Here is a 19,238-nt window from a genome sequence, read left to right on the forward strand (position 1 = left end):
CACCTGAGACTGGCTAGGCTCCCTCCCCCATTCCCTTCAGAATCCTCTGCCCCACCCTTTCTGTTCCCGCCCCCACCTGCTGCCTCCCCCCACCTCCACCCCCAGCCTCCCCGCCCCCTGGCCCCTCCCCCGCTACCCACATCGCCACCCCCCTTGCCCCCCCTACCCCCCCCCTTGTCCCGTCTTCTTGCTTCCAGGGACTTTAGCATTGCCTTTCTAGTTGCAGTTCACCAGAAGGGGGAGCCATCCGAGTCCCTTCCTGAAGGACTCCACCCCTCCCCTCCCGCCGCTTGCACACCCACACCCGCTCCCCCCCATCTGCTGTCCTCAAAGGAGTCTGTGAGCAGGTCAGGAGGATTCTGTGAGGCGGTGGGGTCCAGCACCCAGCCAGTGGGAAGGTGGTTCACAGTGTGCCTTCCTCCCTGGCGCTGTGCCGTAGGGATCTGCTCATTTCCTGTTTGGCTGAGGCCCCTGACAGGTGGCCACTCACAAAGTCAGCCTCAAGAGCAGCAAAGAATTGTTCATGATGAGGCAGACTTCCTTGTTAGGCAGCTGAGGAAAACAACCTTCCAAAGAACAGAAGTGGCCCTGAGACATCAGAACCAGACCTGAGCCTGGATCTGCCAGGGTTTGCTGAAGCCTCCGGGGCAGGCAGCATCCAGAAAAGCCTATCTCCTGAATCCTGCCCTGTTTACTCATCCATCTCCTAGAGATATAAGATGATGAGGTTAGCAGAGGTAGCCTGGGCTACAGGATCCCCCACACCTACTAACTGTCAGCAGCTCTAGAGTGGCTAGGGCCTTGGTCTGAGAGCTTGGAAAAGGATAAATGACAGCTCGAGTGCTCCTTCCCACCCTCTCTGGCATCCCAGGATGATGGCTGATGCTTACTGAGCATGCCCAGGAAGCAGTAGGCTCTGACTGTGCCAACTCTCTGAGACCCCAGCGATCTCTGTAATCAAGCACTCATGGGTGGGCCATGATGTGCCCGACCTCACAGCCCACCTCAGGGGACAGCGGGACTGGTGGCTTGTCCCACATAAGGCTGCACCAGCACTTCCCTCCCATCTTCCACTATTTGGCATCCCCCTGGAGTGGTTTTTAAGTTAGGATTCCAGCAAGCCACAAGGTGGCCCCCCAAGCAACTTTGAAAGCGCCTCCCTTGTGGAGACTGGAGCTCACAGGAGAGCAGCTTAGAACCTCTCACAGGGTGTAAGTCCTTTCAGTTCTGCAATACACTGTAGGATCTGGGATCTCAGAGCCCAGCTGACAGCCCAGCCAGGGACCCCAGGGGTTCAGCAGGGCAGTTGTTCCTTTGAAGTGAAATGCAGTCATACCGTCAAGGTTATGAGCCCTTAGACTGGCATGGCTGCCCCTAGGACTGCAGTCTCCCAAGTCCTTAGACTGCCCTCCATCCCTGGAATGTAGCTGCTTCCATGGAAGGAAGGACACCGGCTCCTGCTCACCCTCACCCAATGCTTGGCCTACACACGCCAGGGACTTAGGAGCTGGTGTTTTCTTGTAGGCGGTACCAGTGTAGGCTAAGGGGTGGCAGGGGGTGAGGCCATGACCAGGGATGCCCTTTCCTTCCTTCCTTTTGTAATCATCTGTCCTTCTCTCCTTGTATGCCCCAAGATGACGAAGATGATGAGGCTCCTGGGCCCTCACGGCCGCCTCTTCAGATGCCTCTACTACATTCTCCAGAGGAAGAGGCCCACCTGGCTGGGCCCACGCTGCTCTGTTCATCTTCCTCAGACCGGTCCGAGATGTTGGGCCCTAAGCCAGAGGTCCTGTCCCATCCCTCACCCCAGGCCCAGGCCTGCAGGACCCCAGAGTCACATCCCAGCTCACCTACCATGGGCCTGGACTGGCATCTCCTCCATGCCCATGCCCACCAGACTGGAATGTTCCAGCAGTTCTGCCAGGAGCTGGTGACTGTGCACCAGGACATGGCCGACAGCATGCATGTCATCAGCCAGGCTATGACAGAGCTGAACAGCCGCATCGGTCAGATGTGTGAGACGCTGATGGAGATCCGGGATGCAGTTCAGGCATCTCAGCGTGGGCTAGAAGGGGCAGCCCCCATGGACTCTACTTCCCAGGCTCAGGCACCCCTGCCAGAGCCTACACCAACTCCCCTAGAACCAGCCCCAACACGGACTACCAGGCCTCGGAAGAGAAAACACAATTTCTAAGCTGGCCAGTTTGCTCATGGAGGAGCAATAGCAGTGGTGTCTGGCCTTGAGATGGAGGAGTGTCTTGGGTCCAGAAACAAGATTGATGACCCTGGGGGCACAGTCATCTCCTCACCTGGTGCAGTCCAGCTTCCCGTGCTGAAACAGAGCACATCCCTTTATCTCAGGAAGATGCTCAAGACACAAGAGAAGCTGCCTGCTTGCTGCTTGCTTGGCCTAGAGAGTTGCTCACCTCATGGCCTGTATCCTGTATCCTGTGGAGCAGGCCTTGCTGGGGCAGGGGGCAGCATCCGACAGAATCTTGCTTCCAACTCAGGGCTGCAGCAGAGCTGACCTCTCAGGTCCTGATTCTGCCGGTTCCCAGGTGGTGCTGCCTGAGGGTGGGCGGGGCTAACTCGGCCGGGTGGGTGGGGCCCAGCCTAGACCTGTGCTTGCCCTGCATTGCTCAGCTGCTATGCTTGCCTTTTGTGTAAGAAAGGGGGCTGATGAGTGGGAAGAGACTACCTTGCATTCTTAGCACACTGTAAGCTTTTCCCCAAGCCTGTACATGGCAGGCCATCTCAGGGAGCTTTCTGAACAGTGTGGAGGCAACCAAGTCAGTCTTTACAATCACTGATTACTGGTCGTTCCAATTATTGCCACATATCTCAGGGGTCAGAAATGACACAGCCATGTAGTGGGGACCAGGACTGTGGACCTGGCCAGCTTTCTTCAGGAAGCCAGATATGAAGTGCTTATAGACGGGGATCTTGCCCCAGTTCCTACAGTTGGAAGAGGGAACAAAAACAACATGGAGATGAGTCTGCTATCCTGCCATGGCCCTGAGTCTCACAGGTAGTGATGGGGAGGTCCAGAGCCCAGGCTTCAGGAGCCAGCAGGCTGACTGTCCATTTCCTGGCTCCTAATAAGGCCAGAGCCCAATAAGGCTGTGTCTGGTCCAACTCCCAGCATGCCTTGCCTCTGCTTGCTTGGGCTGTATATTCACTTAGCCATACACACTTCCAGCTTTGTGTTTTGCTTAGGGGGCGTGGTCAGAGAGCTGCGTTCTTATTGTTAGGGAGAGAGACTAAACCATAAGCTTAACTGACCTAGGTGCAGCTTTGTCCTCGCTCCCTGGCCTGAGGCTGATCCTGGCAGACCTTTTGCATCCTCCCCTCTCCCTCTAAGAGACTAAGTGGGCCTGGAAGCCTATTGGACCCAGTGCCCACTGATGCTGTTGCTAGAGCTGTTTATAAACACACACCATGCTTTGTCCTACATGAGGCAAGTGGATGGATGGCACCATCCCTGTCCCTGGGCCCTAGGCCCTGGGCTCCATAGCCTCAATTTGTGGTTCTTTGGGGGTTCCTGCCCCCTCAAAGTGAGCATTGTCTTATCCAGTAATAGTCTGGTGCCTGGAATTGCCCTGCCTGTCCATGCTGGAACCCAAGAAGGCCTTCTAAAATATTTTTGTTAAGATGGCAATAAAAACAAAATGGATGTCACACTTTGAACACAGCCAGGCTCCAGGATCTTTTTTTTTGGTGTGTATTTTCTTTCTTCCCAAAGAAACCCACAAGCTTCCAGGGCAGGGATTAGTTGCTTAAGGGAAAGTGTGTAGGGAAGAGGGTTGGCAGGGACTTACAGGGCAAAGGCAGCTGATCATCCATGGATGCCAGATCAACTGTACATTGAAAGTGACATGGCTCTCAGTGAATTTAACCCTATTCTCCTCGAAAGTGTTAGGGTCTCTAGGGGGAGAAATAATTTCTTGCTGGAGACTTGAGAGGCTCCTGGCTATCCATTAGGGGCCATCCTGGCACACATCTTTATGGTGGCTGCATCCCCACTGATCTTTGTATGCCTGTGAAAGGCAGGGCTCTGCCAGCCAAGACCCAAGCCTCTTCAGAGGAACCAGAGTGGCTTCCTCTGGCATTCACTGGAATGTGTCCACCACAGAGCAGTCTTACTTACCTGGCTTGCCTCTATCTAGTCTTGGAGAGAGCTTCCCTGAGGCAGGAATCCCCCAAATTCTAGCCTGTAAAGTCCTTTGGTTTCGTAGCTACCTTTGACTTTGGGATCCAGATCATTCTCTTAAGTTCCTGGCCAAAATGCATGACCTTGGAAATCAAGATTGCAATTTGCAGGGGATGCAGAGACCCCATGTAGCTGGCCTGGCTCTCCTCTGACTCCCAAGATCGGTGTGACTGGTTGGCCTCTGCTTCTGGTCTTGGCGAAGAAGAGGCCAAATTAAAGTCTGTATACCGGTAGTAAGGTCAGAGTCCAAGGGACAGTGGTCAGTTTGAGATGGAAATGATTTCCGTTTTGGTTTCTTGGTGGCAGCAGGGACCAAGACGTCAGAGTATTCAATGGGAATAGGAAATGAATGGGAAGCCTGTGCCAGCTTCCCAAAGGGAAGCCTTGAAAGGAAGTCCATAGCACATGGGGGTGGTGTTTTACAGAGGCTGGGTGACTGCCTGGATTTGGGTACCAGAGAGCTAATCTGGTGACATCACAGGGCCTAGGCTCTTCTTGTCTAGCCATCCCATTTCTGCCCCCCTGGGCAACTTCCTTTCTGTTAGAAAGCTGTGTTGGCCAAGCCAGGCTTTTGTTGGTCCCATTAAACAAAGTGGACATCTCCATGGGTCATTTTCTTGCTTGAGTCGGAACCCATAGTCATTTCCTGACCCAGCTAGAAAATATGGTATACTAGATAAGACTCAGTGGGTGAGGCCTGAGAGTTGTCTCCTGTGCTTATCTGTCTAGTAGCCAAGGCCAGAGAGGAGACAGGATAGAAAACAATGTGTTATCTTCTAAAAAGATTCAGTCCAGGACCCCTGCCCTCCCCCTATTGTCAATCACCTTTCAATGACTGAGTCTGAACTGCCAGACATGAACTCTGTCTCTACAGGGCAGCCTGGACCAGGCATTTCCCACTCTGTTCTGTACTCCCCACAAGGGAGTGAGCAGGGAACTCAGACCCTCTTGTAGACAGCTGAGCTTTATCACAAGGAAGAATAAGATCGGTCCTGGAAACTTTGGGGTCCTTGGCCATGTGACACAGGACAGTATTTCATAAGAATGAGGACAACAGGGTTCTGAGAATGGTCCAAGTGTTACCACTTTAAAGAGAAGGGACCTAATTAGAGGCGATGGGTGCTGGGTCTTGGTCGGATGCAGCTAACTTTCTCTTGAAAGTTCTGTCACATAAACACATCTTGTGGTGGGGGGCGGGGAGGACTGGGTGGCTGTGACTCACCCACAGTTGCCATATGTATCTCATTTCAAAAGCCAAGTTTTAAAACAACCAAATGCAAGATGCTCAACACATTTTGATCTGATGCTGAAAATACTTTGTGATCTGTATCAAGACTGAGGGTGCTGTCTCTCCCCGAATGCCTGCTCTTGTTGGGTTGAAGGACACTGTGGGTGGGGGTGGGGTGCAAAGGGAAATGGATGCAAATCATTTGAAATGTTTAGAACCATTCCAGACCTTGCTGTTTTGAATCAACAGACGTGACTTGTTCCTCGTCTACCTTTTTCTCTGGCATTTAGTATTTGATGGCTGGCCAGAAACCGGAAGGGGAAAGGGAGATGGTACTGTGGTGTGTTCTGTGAGCCCAGTGATTCCCAAAAGAATACAGGAATGGGATTTCTGCCTTCGGGATGTTTCTGGAACAGGAAAGCTTGGAACTACATTCACTCTGTGCCCTGCTGACTGTTAAGTTGGTTGTTTTGGGGACACCAATCTCAGACTTCTGCTAATTTGGAAACTTGGAATTATTTGGCACATGCAGAGGAAACCTCAGGAGCAGAGTTGAGCCTGGTCCTTTGAGCGGAGACATAAGGCTGAGTGTGAATCCTGCAGTCTTGGGGTCCTGTCTTTTGCCTTAGCTGATGGTGTTGTGGCTAGGTGTATAGAGATTCCCATGAGATTTTCACTGTTCATGGAGGCTCTCATACTGATGGGAACACAGGTGTGCGGAGGCTAAGGTCCTGGCCGAGATGTCTGGCCCAGGGCTGTAAGCACTATTGATGTACAGACTGGAGCTGTTGGCTCTTCCACTGGTTTAATCTTCATCTATCCAGCCTATGACACATTCTGTCACCAGAATGGACTGTTGCCTGCTGCAGGGGATGTGTTTGTAAGGTGCCAGCTAAGTCAAGCTGGGTCTGCAGGGACCTGTCCAGATAAAGCAGGGTGGGGTACATGTGAGGACTGCAGGCACTGCCCTGGGGTGGAAAGGTCTCCAGTGTAAATTCTTGGAACCGCTGGCTGGCCCCATTGTCCTCTTGCAAAGGAACTGACTGACATTTGTGTGAATAGTTTCTCTCTGCCTGTGGGAGAGAAAAGTAGCACAGACTTTACTGGGGGAAACATGGAAGGTATAGACAGTTCCAGAGGTGATCCGCCCAGAACAATGGTCATGGTCCAAACACGGGTGTGTTTACTTCAGGTTGCCCTGCTGAGCAAATGCATTGTTGGAGCACAGTGTCAATGGCTTTGGCTCCGAGCCGCCTCACTTTGCATCACAGCAGCATGGTTTTGGAGCTGGGTAAGGTGATACTAGGAAGTTGGAAGCGCCATTTGAAGGAACTGGGGCGAGGGGTGTGGCTTCTGAGTTGGGCATTGCTGAGTTTGGCGTTTTCCATGCCCACAAGGAGTCCATGAGCTGTAGTTGGCGGGAAAATGTAGGCCACAAAGTCGCATCCCCCATCAAGCAGCTGCGGCAATGCTCTGAGTCTCTCTGAGCCTTCCGTCCTCATCTTAAGCCATTTAGATGAAGCAGATGTTGGCGATCTTCTGTTACCTCCCAGTTACCTTTCTCCTTTGTCCTCTTTGGACCAGCTGTAAAGCTGCTGCTCATTAACACTGAGCCATCATTAGTTACTCTCCGAGGGTGAGAGTTATTTCTGCTAAGCCTAGTAAAACATGGAACTAGCCCAAAGCTTCCCCCTGCCCTAACTGCCATCAGAGGCCTGAGGACTGAAAGTCAATGAAAGTGGAGCTAGAGCAACGGCTCCACAATTAAGAACACTGGCTGCTCTTTCATAGGACCCAGGTTTGATTCCCAGCACCCACATGGTGACTCACAACCATCTGTAATTCCAGTTCTGTGGGATTTGATGCCCTCTTCTGGCCTCTGGGAGGAGTATATTCATACAGTACACACACATACATGCAGTCAAAACACACAAAATATTAAAATACTTTTTAAGAAAGATCAATGAAGAGAAGAAGGGAACAGCCACCTGCTGTTGAGTCTAGTCTTGACTGTAACCCACAAGGTTGACAGGGCAGATATCATTTCCAGTCTTGGGCAAACAGATTCTTAAGGTCCAGAGAACTTGCTAGACATGATGCAGAATAGAGATGTGGGTAGAAGGACCAACTCTAGTTAACTGCCTCTAGGTGAAACAGCAGTTCTCCTTACATGCCCACATACCTTAGCCACTTGTGCCCTGCACTAAAGACACTCAACCAGGCGTGGCCCATGGTTCTCACCTGTCCCCTCCCCACCAGGTACGTGGTCATTTCCCGGGAGGAGAGGGAGCAGAACCTCCTGGCATTCCAGCACAGCGAGCGCATCTACTTCCGGGCATGCCGAGACATCCGGCCTGGAGAGCGGCTGCGGGTCTGGTACAGCGAGGACTACATGAAGCGCCTGCACAGCATGTCCCAGGAAACTATCCACCGCAACCTGGCCCGCGGTGAGTATGGGCATGGGCAGGAGTGGGCCCTCAGGGCCAGAGCCACGCCCACAAAACTAAATCCATTGGACTGGGTCAGTACTGCTTGTTAAAGGACACACCCACTAAGCTAAGGTCACGCCTACAGGCCCAAGACCACGCCTACATGGCTAAGGCCATGCCCACCAGGGAGGGTCACCCCGCTCTGAGCCACAGAAGCTCAGAAGTCTCCTCTGGGAACCTTCCAAGCAAACCAGTGAGGAATGCAGTATTTAGCAGAACAAAGAACCAGGGCAGGCCAGACCTCAGCACAGCAAATCCGTGGCCACCGTAGGGAATTCATTCTCTTCCCTAGGAGGCAGTCCTGAGAGATCAGCAAATCCCAGGCAAGTAAATCAGTTGAATGAACACCAGTCCTGTTCCCCCAACTCTAGCTGATGAGAAGACACTCAATACCTAAATAAATATAATTCCTGTGCTCTAGCTAGGTTTCTTACACATTGCCGTGTGATCACGGTAACGGGCACTAACCCACCAAGATGCTCTGAGAATCCATGGAGCAATGTACTTACCACCATTAACGCAATCTCTACCTCAAGCATCATTAAGTTTTTCGTGTAAAACTCTAATCTAGTGACTCCTGTGGCATCAGCCTCACCATCATTCAGATGTCCAACCTGAGCATTACAGAAATTCAGTGGCTTACTCGGAGGTCACATGATTAATGAAGCCAGAGCTAGGATTCCAACTTGAGGTATCTTATGTGAGGGTCTAAGGTTTTGTTCTGTTTTTTTTAAAGATTTTATTTATTTATTTTACGTATGAGTGCCCCATCTGCGTATACACCTGTATGCCGGAAGAGGGCATCAGATTCCAGTATAGATGGTTGTGGCCACCATGTGGTTGCTGGGGATTGAACTCAGACAGTGCTCTTATCCGTGGAGCCATCTCTCCAGCCCGCGGATCTAAGTTCTAAGCAACAGTGGCCACCAGACCAAGCCAGCCTCGGTATTGCTGATTTTGTTCCTGGCAGATGATATGTGTATCCAGATGATACACAGCAAGAAAGAATGGTTTCACCCGAAGAAGGCTAAAGGGCTTGGGAAGATGGGCTCAGGCTAGGGTCCCGGGTGGGTTGAGTTATCCATCCAGGCTTCATTGGAATGAACCATTTCAAAGGAGCTTGAGCCGTGCCCTGCCTCTGGCCCTCTACCTCCTCATGCCATCCTCAGCCTGGCCAAGGTCAACTGGTGCACACAGGTCCCTCTTTTGAGAGCACCACCTTTGCACAGAAGCCACACATCTGCACACCCAGAGTACGTTTAGTCCTCAGCTAGGGCCACGCCCAAACCCTTCCACACCATCTTTTTAGCTGCCTCTTTGCTGGAGATAGTCTTGTTTAGAAGATGGGCGGAGGAGATGGAAGCAGGTGACTGGTTGAAATGAAGCTGACTTGGAAGACAAAACAGAACAGGCCTTTGGGTGCCCAGAAAAACCATGTGGCTTAGTCAAAAGCATCTGGCAATCGTGGGAGAGGTGAGAGACCTGAGGGTCAACTCATCTCCTGTGTCCTTTGGGACTGAGCTTGGGCCACGCTGCTTCCATCGGAAAGGCATCCTTCTGTGATGAGGGCTGTCCACCATTTGACCTCTTCCTGAAACTCCAGAAGTGTTCATCAGACCTCAGCTGCATTGCTAAAAGCAGAAGTAAATGAAAACAGCCAGGGGGTTTCCCGAAGAATCACACTATCCAAAGAAAAGAAAACCAAGAGAAGTCACAGCTGCAGCACTAGTTTCCTCACTTTCCCACCATCTTGGATTCTTCTGGAACATTTCTTCCCATTTCTTCTCCAAAGCACCTCAACCTGCATCATCCTCAGAAAGTCCTGAGACCCCAGGAACAGCTCAGAGAGAGGAGTGAGTTTTGGAGGGAATGAAGGCTCACAGGAGGCTTGAAAAGAGAGAGCAAGCCTTAGAAGTTATAGGAAGAAAGTGTGCATGACCAGTTGGACTGGAGGGTACAGGAGAAAGCCAACAAGCACAGTGGGCCAGCCGGAGCCATGATGAAAGCGGTCCTTGAGAGTGACCATGGGGCTTGGTTGCTGATTGATGTATATTAGATGCTAGGTACCGAGTCCAGGGCCTTTAAGTGTCTTGGATGGCCTGTCAGCCCTGCTCAGAAAGGTCCCCTTTGCCCAGTCACTTAAGGTATTATAGGTTAGCATGTATGCGTGCCCTCCCCCTCCCCGTGTGTGTGTGTGTGTGTGTGTGTGTGTGTGTGTGTGTGTGTGTGTGTGTGTGTGTGTGTGTGTGTGTGCAGGTGCATGCATGTATGGGTGCATTTTCAAACCAGATGTCAACCTCAAGTGTCACTTCTCAAGAATCATTCTCCTTGCTTTTTGAGACAACTCGCACTGACCTGGAACATGCCAAATGGGCTAGGCTGGCTGGCCAGTGCACCCCAGGGACCTACATGTTTCTGACTTCTGAGCATTGGAATTACAAGTGCCTGACACCATTCCTGGTTAATTTTTTAAGTGTGAATTCTGGGGATTGAACTCAGGCCCTCATACTTGCAAAGCAAACACTTTACCAGCTGAGCCATCTCCTTGGGCCTCGTTCCGCTTTGTGAGGTCTCATGTATCTCAGGCTGGCCTCGAATTCTATATGTAGCTAAAGCTAGCTTTGAACTCCAGAGCTTCCTGCCTCTACCTTCCAAGCATTGGGATTACTGGTGGGCGCCATGTACCTGGCTTTTAGAGAGCAGGGCTCCTTCATGCTGGGAGGCTGTCTAATCAGGTCATAGGTATCGCTGTTGTTGTGGAAGAGTGTTGTTTGGAGCCCAGAGTTTCTGCAGATAGTGTAAATTATTTCTTCATGGTTATCTTTGAAGGATAGGAGTCAACACACTTAGGTTGTTGTGATTTGTATGGGGATATTTTCTTTGCTCTGGTTTTATCCCTGAATGTCATGGAGGATTTGGAATAGAATTCATGGTGACCTTTATTAAAGGTCATCTTTGGACCAGGGGGGTTTACGGGGAAGCCACAAGTCCAGAAGGGTTTTCTGCTCATCCTAGGAAATATGTATGCTTATATCTGTGATCACAGAGACAATGGAAGTCGGCCATGATTGTCACCCTGACTTCCCAGCATGCTCAGCTATCTGATGTCTGAGGAGTCCGTGAGGAGGTGAAAGGACACCTCTGGTTTCAGAGGTTCAACTTGGCGAGCACCAAGCTGTTTTGTGATGCTAGCATAACATTTTATTTTATTTATGTATAGTGTATATGGGTGTTTTGTCTACATGTATGTCTATGTACCATGTGTGTGCCTGGTGCCCTTTGAGGCTAGAAGAGGATGTCTCCTGGGTACCCTGGGACTGGACTCACAGAGTGTTCTGGGCTGTCATGTGACCTGGTACTGGGAATTGAACTCTGGTCCTTTGGAAGAGCAGCCAGTGCTTCCAACCTCTGAGCCGTCTCTCCAGCCCACACATTTGCATGTTCAAAGGGCTCTCATCTCATTATCACCGAGCCTTCTGTGGTTCTGTTGGTATAGAAACTGGGGTCTCTGGAAGCTGACTGAGTGCCAGGAGCCTGGGGTGGGGCTGGTGCCCGAAGCAGCTCCTTTGAGGACAGAATAGAGACCTGAGAGGCTTAGCCCCTGCTGTGCTGTTATCTGTGGGAGCCTGGAGACATGAGGAAAGAAGCTGAGGGAAGCCCAGCATGGAGCCTCCTAACTTTCACCCAGGGCCTATGAAATCCTCCCGCCAGAAGCCTAGACTCCATACAGAGGCTCAGTGTTACAGTGTTACCCTGCCCCTGACTCAGGAAGTCCTTTGAGATTGCCCAACCCCACAGGCTGGCACACCTTTCTGAGAGCAGAGAGACTCCTCCGCTTTCTCCCTCAAACACTGCCCCCCCTGCACCCCCCCCCACCCCCCCCCCCGGCACACCAGCACTTCTGTAGCACTCTGTGCTATTCTGCTGGTCACATTAAAGAACCTAAAATGCTTACTATTGGTGAGCTCACCAACATTTCAAGGTCATTAAAAACGACAGAAAAAGAGGCGTCTTTTGTTGGGTGGGAAAACAGCTGTATTTGAGAATGCTCTGGGTCTCATGGCCACCTTGCCCCTATCTTGAGGGAGGCTGGCATTTTGGCGTTTTTAGGAATCTCTCCCAAAGCATCCCAGCTTCCTTTTCCAACCTTAGCCGTGACTGAGAAGCACAGGACTTTCAACCATCCTTCTCTGTGTATCTCCTGTCTTTAGACTGCTGGGAGAATAGAAAGACAGAAATTATAGGTTGGCTATAGTTTCTCTCAGTTCTCCAGAACCATGAGCATGGAGGGAAGGGTGGCCTGTGATACCCCCATGCCACTGTACTAGGCTACCCCTATGCCCCTGTGCTAGGCTACCCCTATGCCACTGTCCTAGGGTGCCTCCATGCCACTGTCCTAGGCTGCTCCCATGCCACTGTCCTAGGCAGCCCCCATGCCACTGTCCTAGGCTACCCCCATGCCACTGTCCTAGGCTACCCCCATGCCACTGTGCTAGGCTACCCCCATGCCACTGTGCTAGGCTACCCCCATGCCTTTTATGAGGCACAGCAGCCATCATGTAGTTTCTAGGTCTAGAGGGCAGCTTGCTCATGGTGGGTAGGCATTTCCTTAGCTCTGGGGCTTGTTGCATTTTCCAGATGGGGTGGGATACTGTCTTCTAGACCCATAGGATGGCAAGTACCATCCCCCTGGGATGGCAACTTTTTTCTATTACCCCCTTCAGACATATCCCAACTCACAAGTGTAGCATTTATCCATGTGTGGGTTCTTCCAAACTGCCTGTTGGTAAAGGTCTTGTCCTATGACTCTAATCTCCATGATCCATTCTTCTCTCCATTTGGGAGATGGTCAAACCCGGATGGTCAGAAACAGGGGGGATGCATCAAGCAACCTCCTAGCAGAAGGCCCGTTCTGTTTCCTGTTGCTATCTCCATTTGGGGCTTTTCCCGACGTCCTCACGCCCTGGTTTTCCTTCCTAGGAGAGAAGAGGTTGCAGAGGGAGAAAGCTGAGCAAGCCCTGGATAACCCAGAAGACTTAAGGGGTCCCACTCAGTTCCCTGTGTTGAAGCAGGGCAGAAGTCCCTACAAGCGCAGCTTCGATGAGGGGGACATGCACCCTCAGGCCAAGAAGAAGAAAATAGACCTCATCTTCAAGGATGTACTGGAAGCCTCCCTCGAGTCCGCTAACGTGGAATCCCGCCAGCTGGCCCTGAGCACCTCTCTGGTCATCCGGAAAGTCCCCAAGTACCAAGACGATGACTATGTTCGGAATACAACTGCCATGTCACAGGGCATACAGAACATCCGCAGGACCCAAGGGGAAGGGGACTGGAAGGTCCCCCAAAGGGTGGCCAAGGAACTCGGCCCGTTGGAGGATGAAGAAGAGGATCCTACATCATTCAAGGCGGACAGTCCCGCTGAGGCGTCTCTGGCATCTGACCCCCATGAGCTGCCCACCACCTCCTTTTGCCCTAACTGCATTCGCCTGAAGAAGAAAGTGCGGGAATTGCAGGCAGAGCTAGATATGCTTAAGTCCGGAAAGCTGCCCGAGCCCCCCATTCTGCCACCGCAGGTACTGGAGCTCCCCGAGTTCTCAGATCCTGCAGGTAAGTTGCTGAGGATGAGGCTGCTGTTAGAGGGAAGAGTGCACAATGCGCTGCCTCCCTGCGCAGGGTGGCCCAGAGCTCTCTGTCGCAGCCACCTGCCAGGACACCGGAGGAGTGCAACACAGAGGCAGCCATCTCTGGGGGTGGGAACCCACCCCCTCAGGTGCCAGAGGCAGGCTGGCTTGAAGCTCTGGGGGGGCGGGGCATTGCATGTGCCAACCTGTATCCTCCTTGTCAATAAAGTATGTCCCATCGCAGGAGGGCTGTGTGCTGTGTTCTTGACCTGTGGTTTTCTCTGGGGGAGGAGGGAAGAGGGGCCCACTCTTGTCTCCCCTGGCCAGACTTCTGTCTCCCCAGTCTTGAACAGGGTGTCTTCTGGGAGCTTTCACAGCTCCCCAAACTCAGGCCAGGAGCACAGCCTTGTCCGCTTCTTCCAGACTCTGCCCTGCCCACAGGGTGCTCAGTTCCCAGCCTGGAGTTCTAAGAAGGACGAGGAACCAGAGAACCTAGGGCCAACAGCTGTGTGACTGTCCTTTTTTGGCTGGCTGCCTGGATCTCTTCAAGTTGTTGGACCATGGAGGAACTGGGCATCTATTCCGTGCAGATCTGCAGCTAAGCTGGATTGCTTCCCCTCTGGCTTTCCTCCCTTCTCAGCTGCCCTCAGAGTGGGATGGGGTAGACATCAAAACTACATTTTTGCCTCAGTATCCAGGCTGCCTTCAGCTAAGAGCCACATGCTTACCCTGACTATTATCAGGGGGTGGGGGATTCCAGTGCCAGGTCCCTCCAGTGTAACCTGAATGTGTGACATCAAACATTCTGCCTCTTCTAGAACCTTCCACCCTAGAAGCACCTGAAAGTCAAGGCTGAGCTCAGGTGCAGGCAGCTTGGAGCATAATGAGTAGTGTCCAGAGACCACCATGGGCAATCCATGGGGGAAGGAAATCTCAGTGTGGGGGCAGGAGTACCCTCAAATCAACTTCAGGCTGAGTTTCCATCTCTGTGGGGCCTGCTCTCCAGCAGTGTACCTTGTTGAGTCTGTGTCGTCAATAGCCTGTGTGAATGTCTCCCTTCCCCCTCTTATTTTCCAGCCTCAGAGAGCATGGTCTCCGGCCCCGCCATCATGGAAGATGATGACCAGGAAGTAGATTCTGCAGATGAGTCTGTCTCCAATGATGTGATGACGGCAACCGACGAACCCTCCAAGATGTCCTCCGCCACGGGACGCCGCATCCGGCGCTTCAAACAGGAGTGGCTGAAGAAATTCTGGTTCCTACGGTACTCCCCAACCCTCAACGAGATGTGGTGCCACGTGTGCCGCCAGTACACGGTGCAGTCCTCACGCACGTCCGCCTTCATCATCGGCTCCAAGCAGTTTAAGATCCACACCATCAAGCTGCACAGCCAGAGCAACCTGCACAAGAAGTGCTTACAGCTGTACAAGCTGCGCATGCACCCGGAGAAGACGGAGGAGATGTGCCGTAACATGACCCTGCTCTTCAACACTGCCTACCACCTGGCACTGGAGGGCAGGCCTTACCTGGACTTCCGGCCGCTGGCAGAGTTGCTGCGTAAGTGTGAGCTCAAGGTTGTGGACCAGTACATGAACGAGGGGGACTGCCAGATCCTCATCCATCACATTGCCCGGGCGTTAAGGGAGGACCTGGTAGAGCGCATCCGTCAGTCACCCTGCCTCAGCATCATCCTGGATGGGCAGAGTGACGACCTTCTGGCTGACACGGTGGCTGTCTACGTGCAGTATACCAGCAGCGACGGGCCCCCGGCCACAGAATTCCTATCCCTTCAGGAGCTAGGCTTCTCCAGCACGGAAAGCTATCTCCAGGCGCTCGACCGGGCCTTTGCTGCCCTGGGCATCCGCTTACAGGACGAGAAGCCGACGGTGGGCTTGGGAGTGGATGGAGCCAACATCACTGCCAGCTTGCGCGCCAGCATGTTCATGACCATCCGCAAGACGCTGCCCTGGCTGCTGTGCTTGCCCTTCATGGTGCACCGGCCCCACCTGGAGATCCTGGACGCCATCAGTGGGAAGGAGCTGCCCTGCCTGGAGGAGCTGGAGAACAACTTGAAGCAGCTCCTCAGCTTCTACCGCTACTCGCCCCGCCTCATGTGTGAGCTGCGCTCCACGGCCTCCACCCTGTGCGAGGAGACTGAGTTCCTGGGGGACATCCGCGCCGTGAGGTGGATCATCGGTGAGCAGAATGTCCTGAACGCCCTCATCAAGGACTACCTGGAAGTGGTGGCCCACCTCAAGGATGTCAGCAGCCAGACGCAGCGGGCGGATGCTTCGGCCATCGCGCTGGCCCTGCTGCAGTTCCTCATGGACTACCAGTCCATCAAGCTCATCTACTTCCTGCTGGACGTCATTGCCGTGCTCTCACGCCTGGCCTACATCTTCCAGGGTGAGTATCTCCTGGTGTCGCAGGTGGATGACAAGATCGAGGAAGCGATCCAGGAGATCAGCCGGCTCGCGGACTCCCCCGGGGAGTACCTGCAGGAATTCGAGGAGAATTTCCGAGAGAGCTTCAATGGGATTGCCGTGAAGAACCTCAGGGTGGCCGAGGCCAAGTTCCAGTCTATCAGGGAGAAGATCTGCCAGAAGACACAGGTCATTCTGGCGCAGAGGTTCGATTCCCGAAGCCGGGGCTTTGTGAAGGCCTGCCAAGTGTTCGACCTAGCCGCCTGGCCCAGGAACAGCGAGGAGCTCCTGAGCTTCGGCAAGGAGGACATGGTTCAGATCTTCGACCACCTGGAAGCCATTCCTACCTTCTCCCGGGATGTGTGCCGTGAAGGGATAGACCCCCGGGGCAGCCTGCTGCTGGAGTGGAGAGACCTCAAGGCTGATTACTACACCAAAAATGGCTTCAAAGACCTCATCAGCCACATCTGCAAGTACAAGCAAAGGTTTCCGCTCTTGAACAAGATCATTCAGGTCCTTAAAGTCCTCCCCACCTCCACTGCCTGCTGTGAGAAAGGCCGCAGCGCCCTCCAGCGGGTCCGCAAAAACCACCGCTCCCGCCTGACCCTGGAGCAGCTCAGTGACCTGTTGACAATTGCTGTGAATGGACCGCCCATCTCCAACTTCGATGCCAAGAGAGCCCTGGATAGCTGGTTTGAGGAGAAGTCCGGCAACAGCTACACATTGTCAGCTGAGGTCCTCAGTAGGATGTCTGCCCTGGAGCAGAAGCCCATACTACAGGCTGTGGACCACAGCTCTGAGTTCTACCCAGACATGTAGGGAGCCTGCGCTGCAGAGGTTACAAAGCCGGTGAATATTTTTTTAATCCATACTCATAAGCTTTGATATATTATATAAATATAAATATATATTATATTATATTATATATATATATATATGTAAACCCACACTGAAATTTTTTTAAAAACTAAGGTGATGTGTCCACCGGAAGCTACTGGCAGCTTTCAGAGAGGAGCAGTGTCGGCAACTGACTCTTGTCTCTGCACTTGGCAGCTGCAGCCTACGAGGCAACTCATCTTCACTCACATGAGCGTGTTTGGGGGGGGCGCGCGTGTTCCCACCAGACAGTCGAAAGCAGCATAAGCTAAGTGACGATTCTCTTCGTCACTCATAGTCACGTGCTCTGTTTCTGTTCTCATGTATTGGTCGAGGGGCTGGGGGCTGGGTGATGCTCTTGCCTTCTCCTTTTTGGTATGCTTCTACGACTGGGAGCTTTATGGTCTCCTCATTGGCATTCTGGTCCAGATACATGGCGTCCGGGTTTCCATGGGGTGAGTTGGATTTCTGGATTGGATTATCTGGTCTTTCTCCCCTCTCCTGACTTCAACTTGGGAGATCTGTCTCTGTTCATTTACTGATTGATTCCTTCAGTTATTCCACCAACAAATGCATCAGTCTCCCTAACTGTGAACCCACCGCACTCCTCCATGCCACCCTTCCTATCCCTAGGCTGTTTGTTCCCTTCTTCAGGCCTCTGGAGGTTGAAGACATTAGCTGTTACACTGAAGGCGACTTACACACACACACACACACACACACACACACACACACACACACACATTTGACCTTGAAATCTGGGGAGCAGGAGGAAGGATAAGCTTTGTGCCGCTTTCTTTTCAGTGGAGGATAAACCATTATATTTCCATCCAGATCTAGAGCTATTGGGGAGATGAGCCAAGAAATCTAAACCCCAACAGGCTTATTGTTTTCTTATGTTTTGTTTTTGTTTTGTTTTTTTTTAGCAATTTTTGGCTAAAAACAAGTGAAGTGAAAAGCGTTTATTCAACTCAACTTCCACAAATTATTATTATTATTATTATTATTTTGGTCTTTATAATTGTGGAATGCGTTGGGGGATATGAGTTTCTTTTCATACTCAAGGAGCAGCTGTTTTGTAGTTCAAGGGCAGGATCTGTCAATGCAAGTCATGCTCTGGGTTATACAGAACTCAGGGGAGAGTCCCTGGAGAGGTTGCTCCTTTTGCAAAAGGCTGATGATATTGCTCTTCAGCCTGGTGGGAAGGCCACAGGACAGCAGGCAGTGCTTCCCTGCCTGTGAACTCTTCCTATTTTGAATAGAGTTGGGGTGTCCTAAAGAAAAAGAGAAAGCAGGAAGTGAGGTGGGGCTCTCAAGGTACAAGCATGTATGTACACACGTGCGCGCGCGCACACACACACACACTGCAACCACATATAAGCTTTACAGTGCCACTTGCCTCCCCATCCCCAGAGGGGCAGACAGTGGTTTAAGCCAGAGGAGTCTGACCAATGTTCATTTATCTACTAGTATACCTCGCAAAGAGTTTTCAGAAATGTGCATGAGCTGTTAAAAACTTCTCTCCCATTTCCACATCCGGTCTGCGTGGTCTATGCAGGTCTCAGAATGTGGATACGGGTTGTCTTGGGGAAGGGAGGAAGCTCTGAAGTACCTGCCCATGCTCAGTTCTGCAGAGAACCGTCCCTCCCCCTCAGCGTGGGTATTGGAGATCGAACCACAGGTAAGGTCTCCATGCCCTCAACCTGCCTTGTTGGGTCTATAACTACGTGGTAGCTTCCTTCCTTCTGGTTTTGTCTCATCTCTGAGGCAAAATGTCATTAACACTGAACATGTTGCTACCCTTTCCTGGTTCTGCAGTTTGTCCGTCCTCCCTCAGATCCTCCCATTGCCTCCATGGTCTTGGTGCTAAGATAACTTTAGAATCATTGCTGCTAGCCAATAGCTTTTCATGGTATAAATATATTATATATATATATTATATATATTATTTTTGAAATGTTTTTTTTTCAACAGTGATGTAGCATGTAAAACAAGAAACAAAACTAAACAAACAGACAAAAAGCTGGGTGTTTCCAACTGTCCCACTGCCGGACCTCTTATGCTGCCTTCTTCAACAAGTCGATACACCCCGCCTGGTGATTTTTCATTCCTCACCTTACTCTGGTCCCCACCTTATCTCCCTGCCCTCTGAGGAGGGAGAGTTAGCAGGAACTAGGTAGGAAAACCCAAAGCTCGTTTTAGAGGCTTGGGAATCCCCAGCCTCTTCCCACTTGCCCTCTCTGAGCTGGTGTCTCCTTCCAGCTGCCCCTCGCACCCAGGCTTGAGCCCAGCTGGAGCCACATGGGCCACTGTTGTGAAGCACAAGGCCTCCCACCTGCCCAGCTCCTGCCCTGGCACCTCCTCACAGACATGGAATTTGGTCTGGGGCAC

At 52.0% G+C, this 19,238-nt stretch overlaps 1 protein-coding gene across 7 annotated transcripts in view; it reads left to right on the forward strand.

The window, feature by feature from the left end:
• PRDM11 (PR/SET domain 11) overlaps positions 1 to 16,898 on the forward strand; it is a 72,553-nt gene extending 55,655 nt beyond the window's left edge. For 5 of the 7 annotated variants that reach the window (XM_084775617.1, XM_084775618.1, XM_084775621.1 and 2 more), the window contains exons 6-8: positions 7,698 to 7,885; positions 12,908 to 13,534; positions 14,626 to 16,898. In XM_084775617.1, the coding sequence (XP_084631743.1) occupies positions 7,698 to 7,885; positions 12,908 to 13,534; positions 14,626 to 16,790 (2,980 nt within the window). In that variant the 3' untranslated portion in view covers positions 16,791 to 16,898. The other 2 variants (XM_084775622.1, XM_084775623.1) reach the window with 2 other exon arrangements.
• Positions 16,899 to 19,238: the final 2,340 nt, after the last annotated feature.

Source organism: Acomys minous (genome assembly GCF_964271855.1).
Source record: "Acomys minous genome assembly, chromosome: 3".
NCBI classification, from domain to species: Eukaryota; Metazoa; Chordata; class Mammalia; order Rodentia; family Muridae; genus Acomys; species Acomys minous.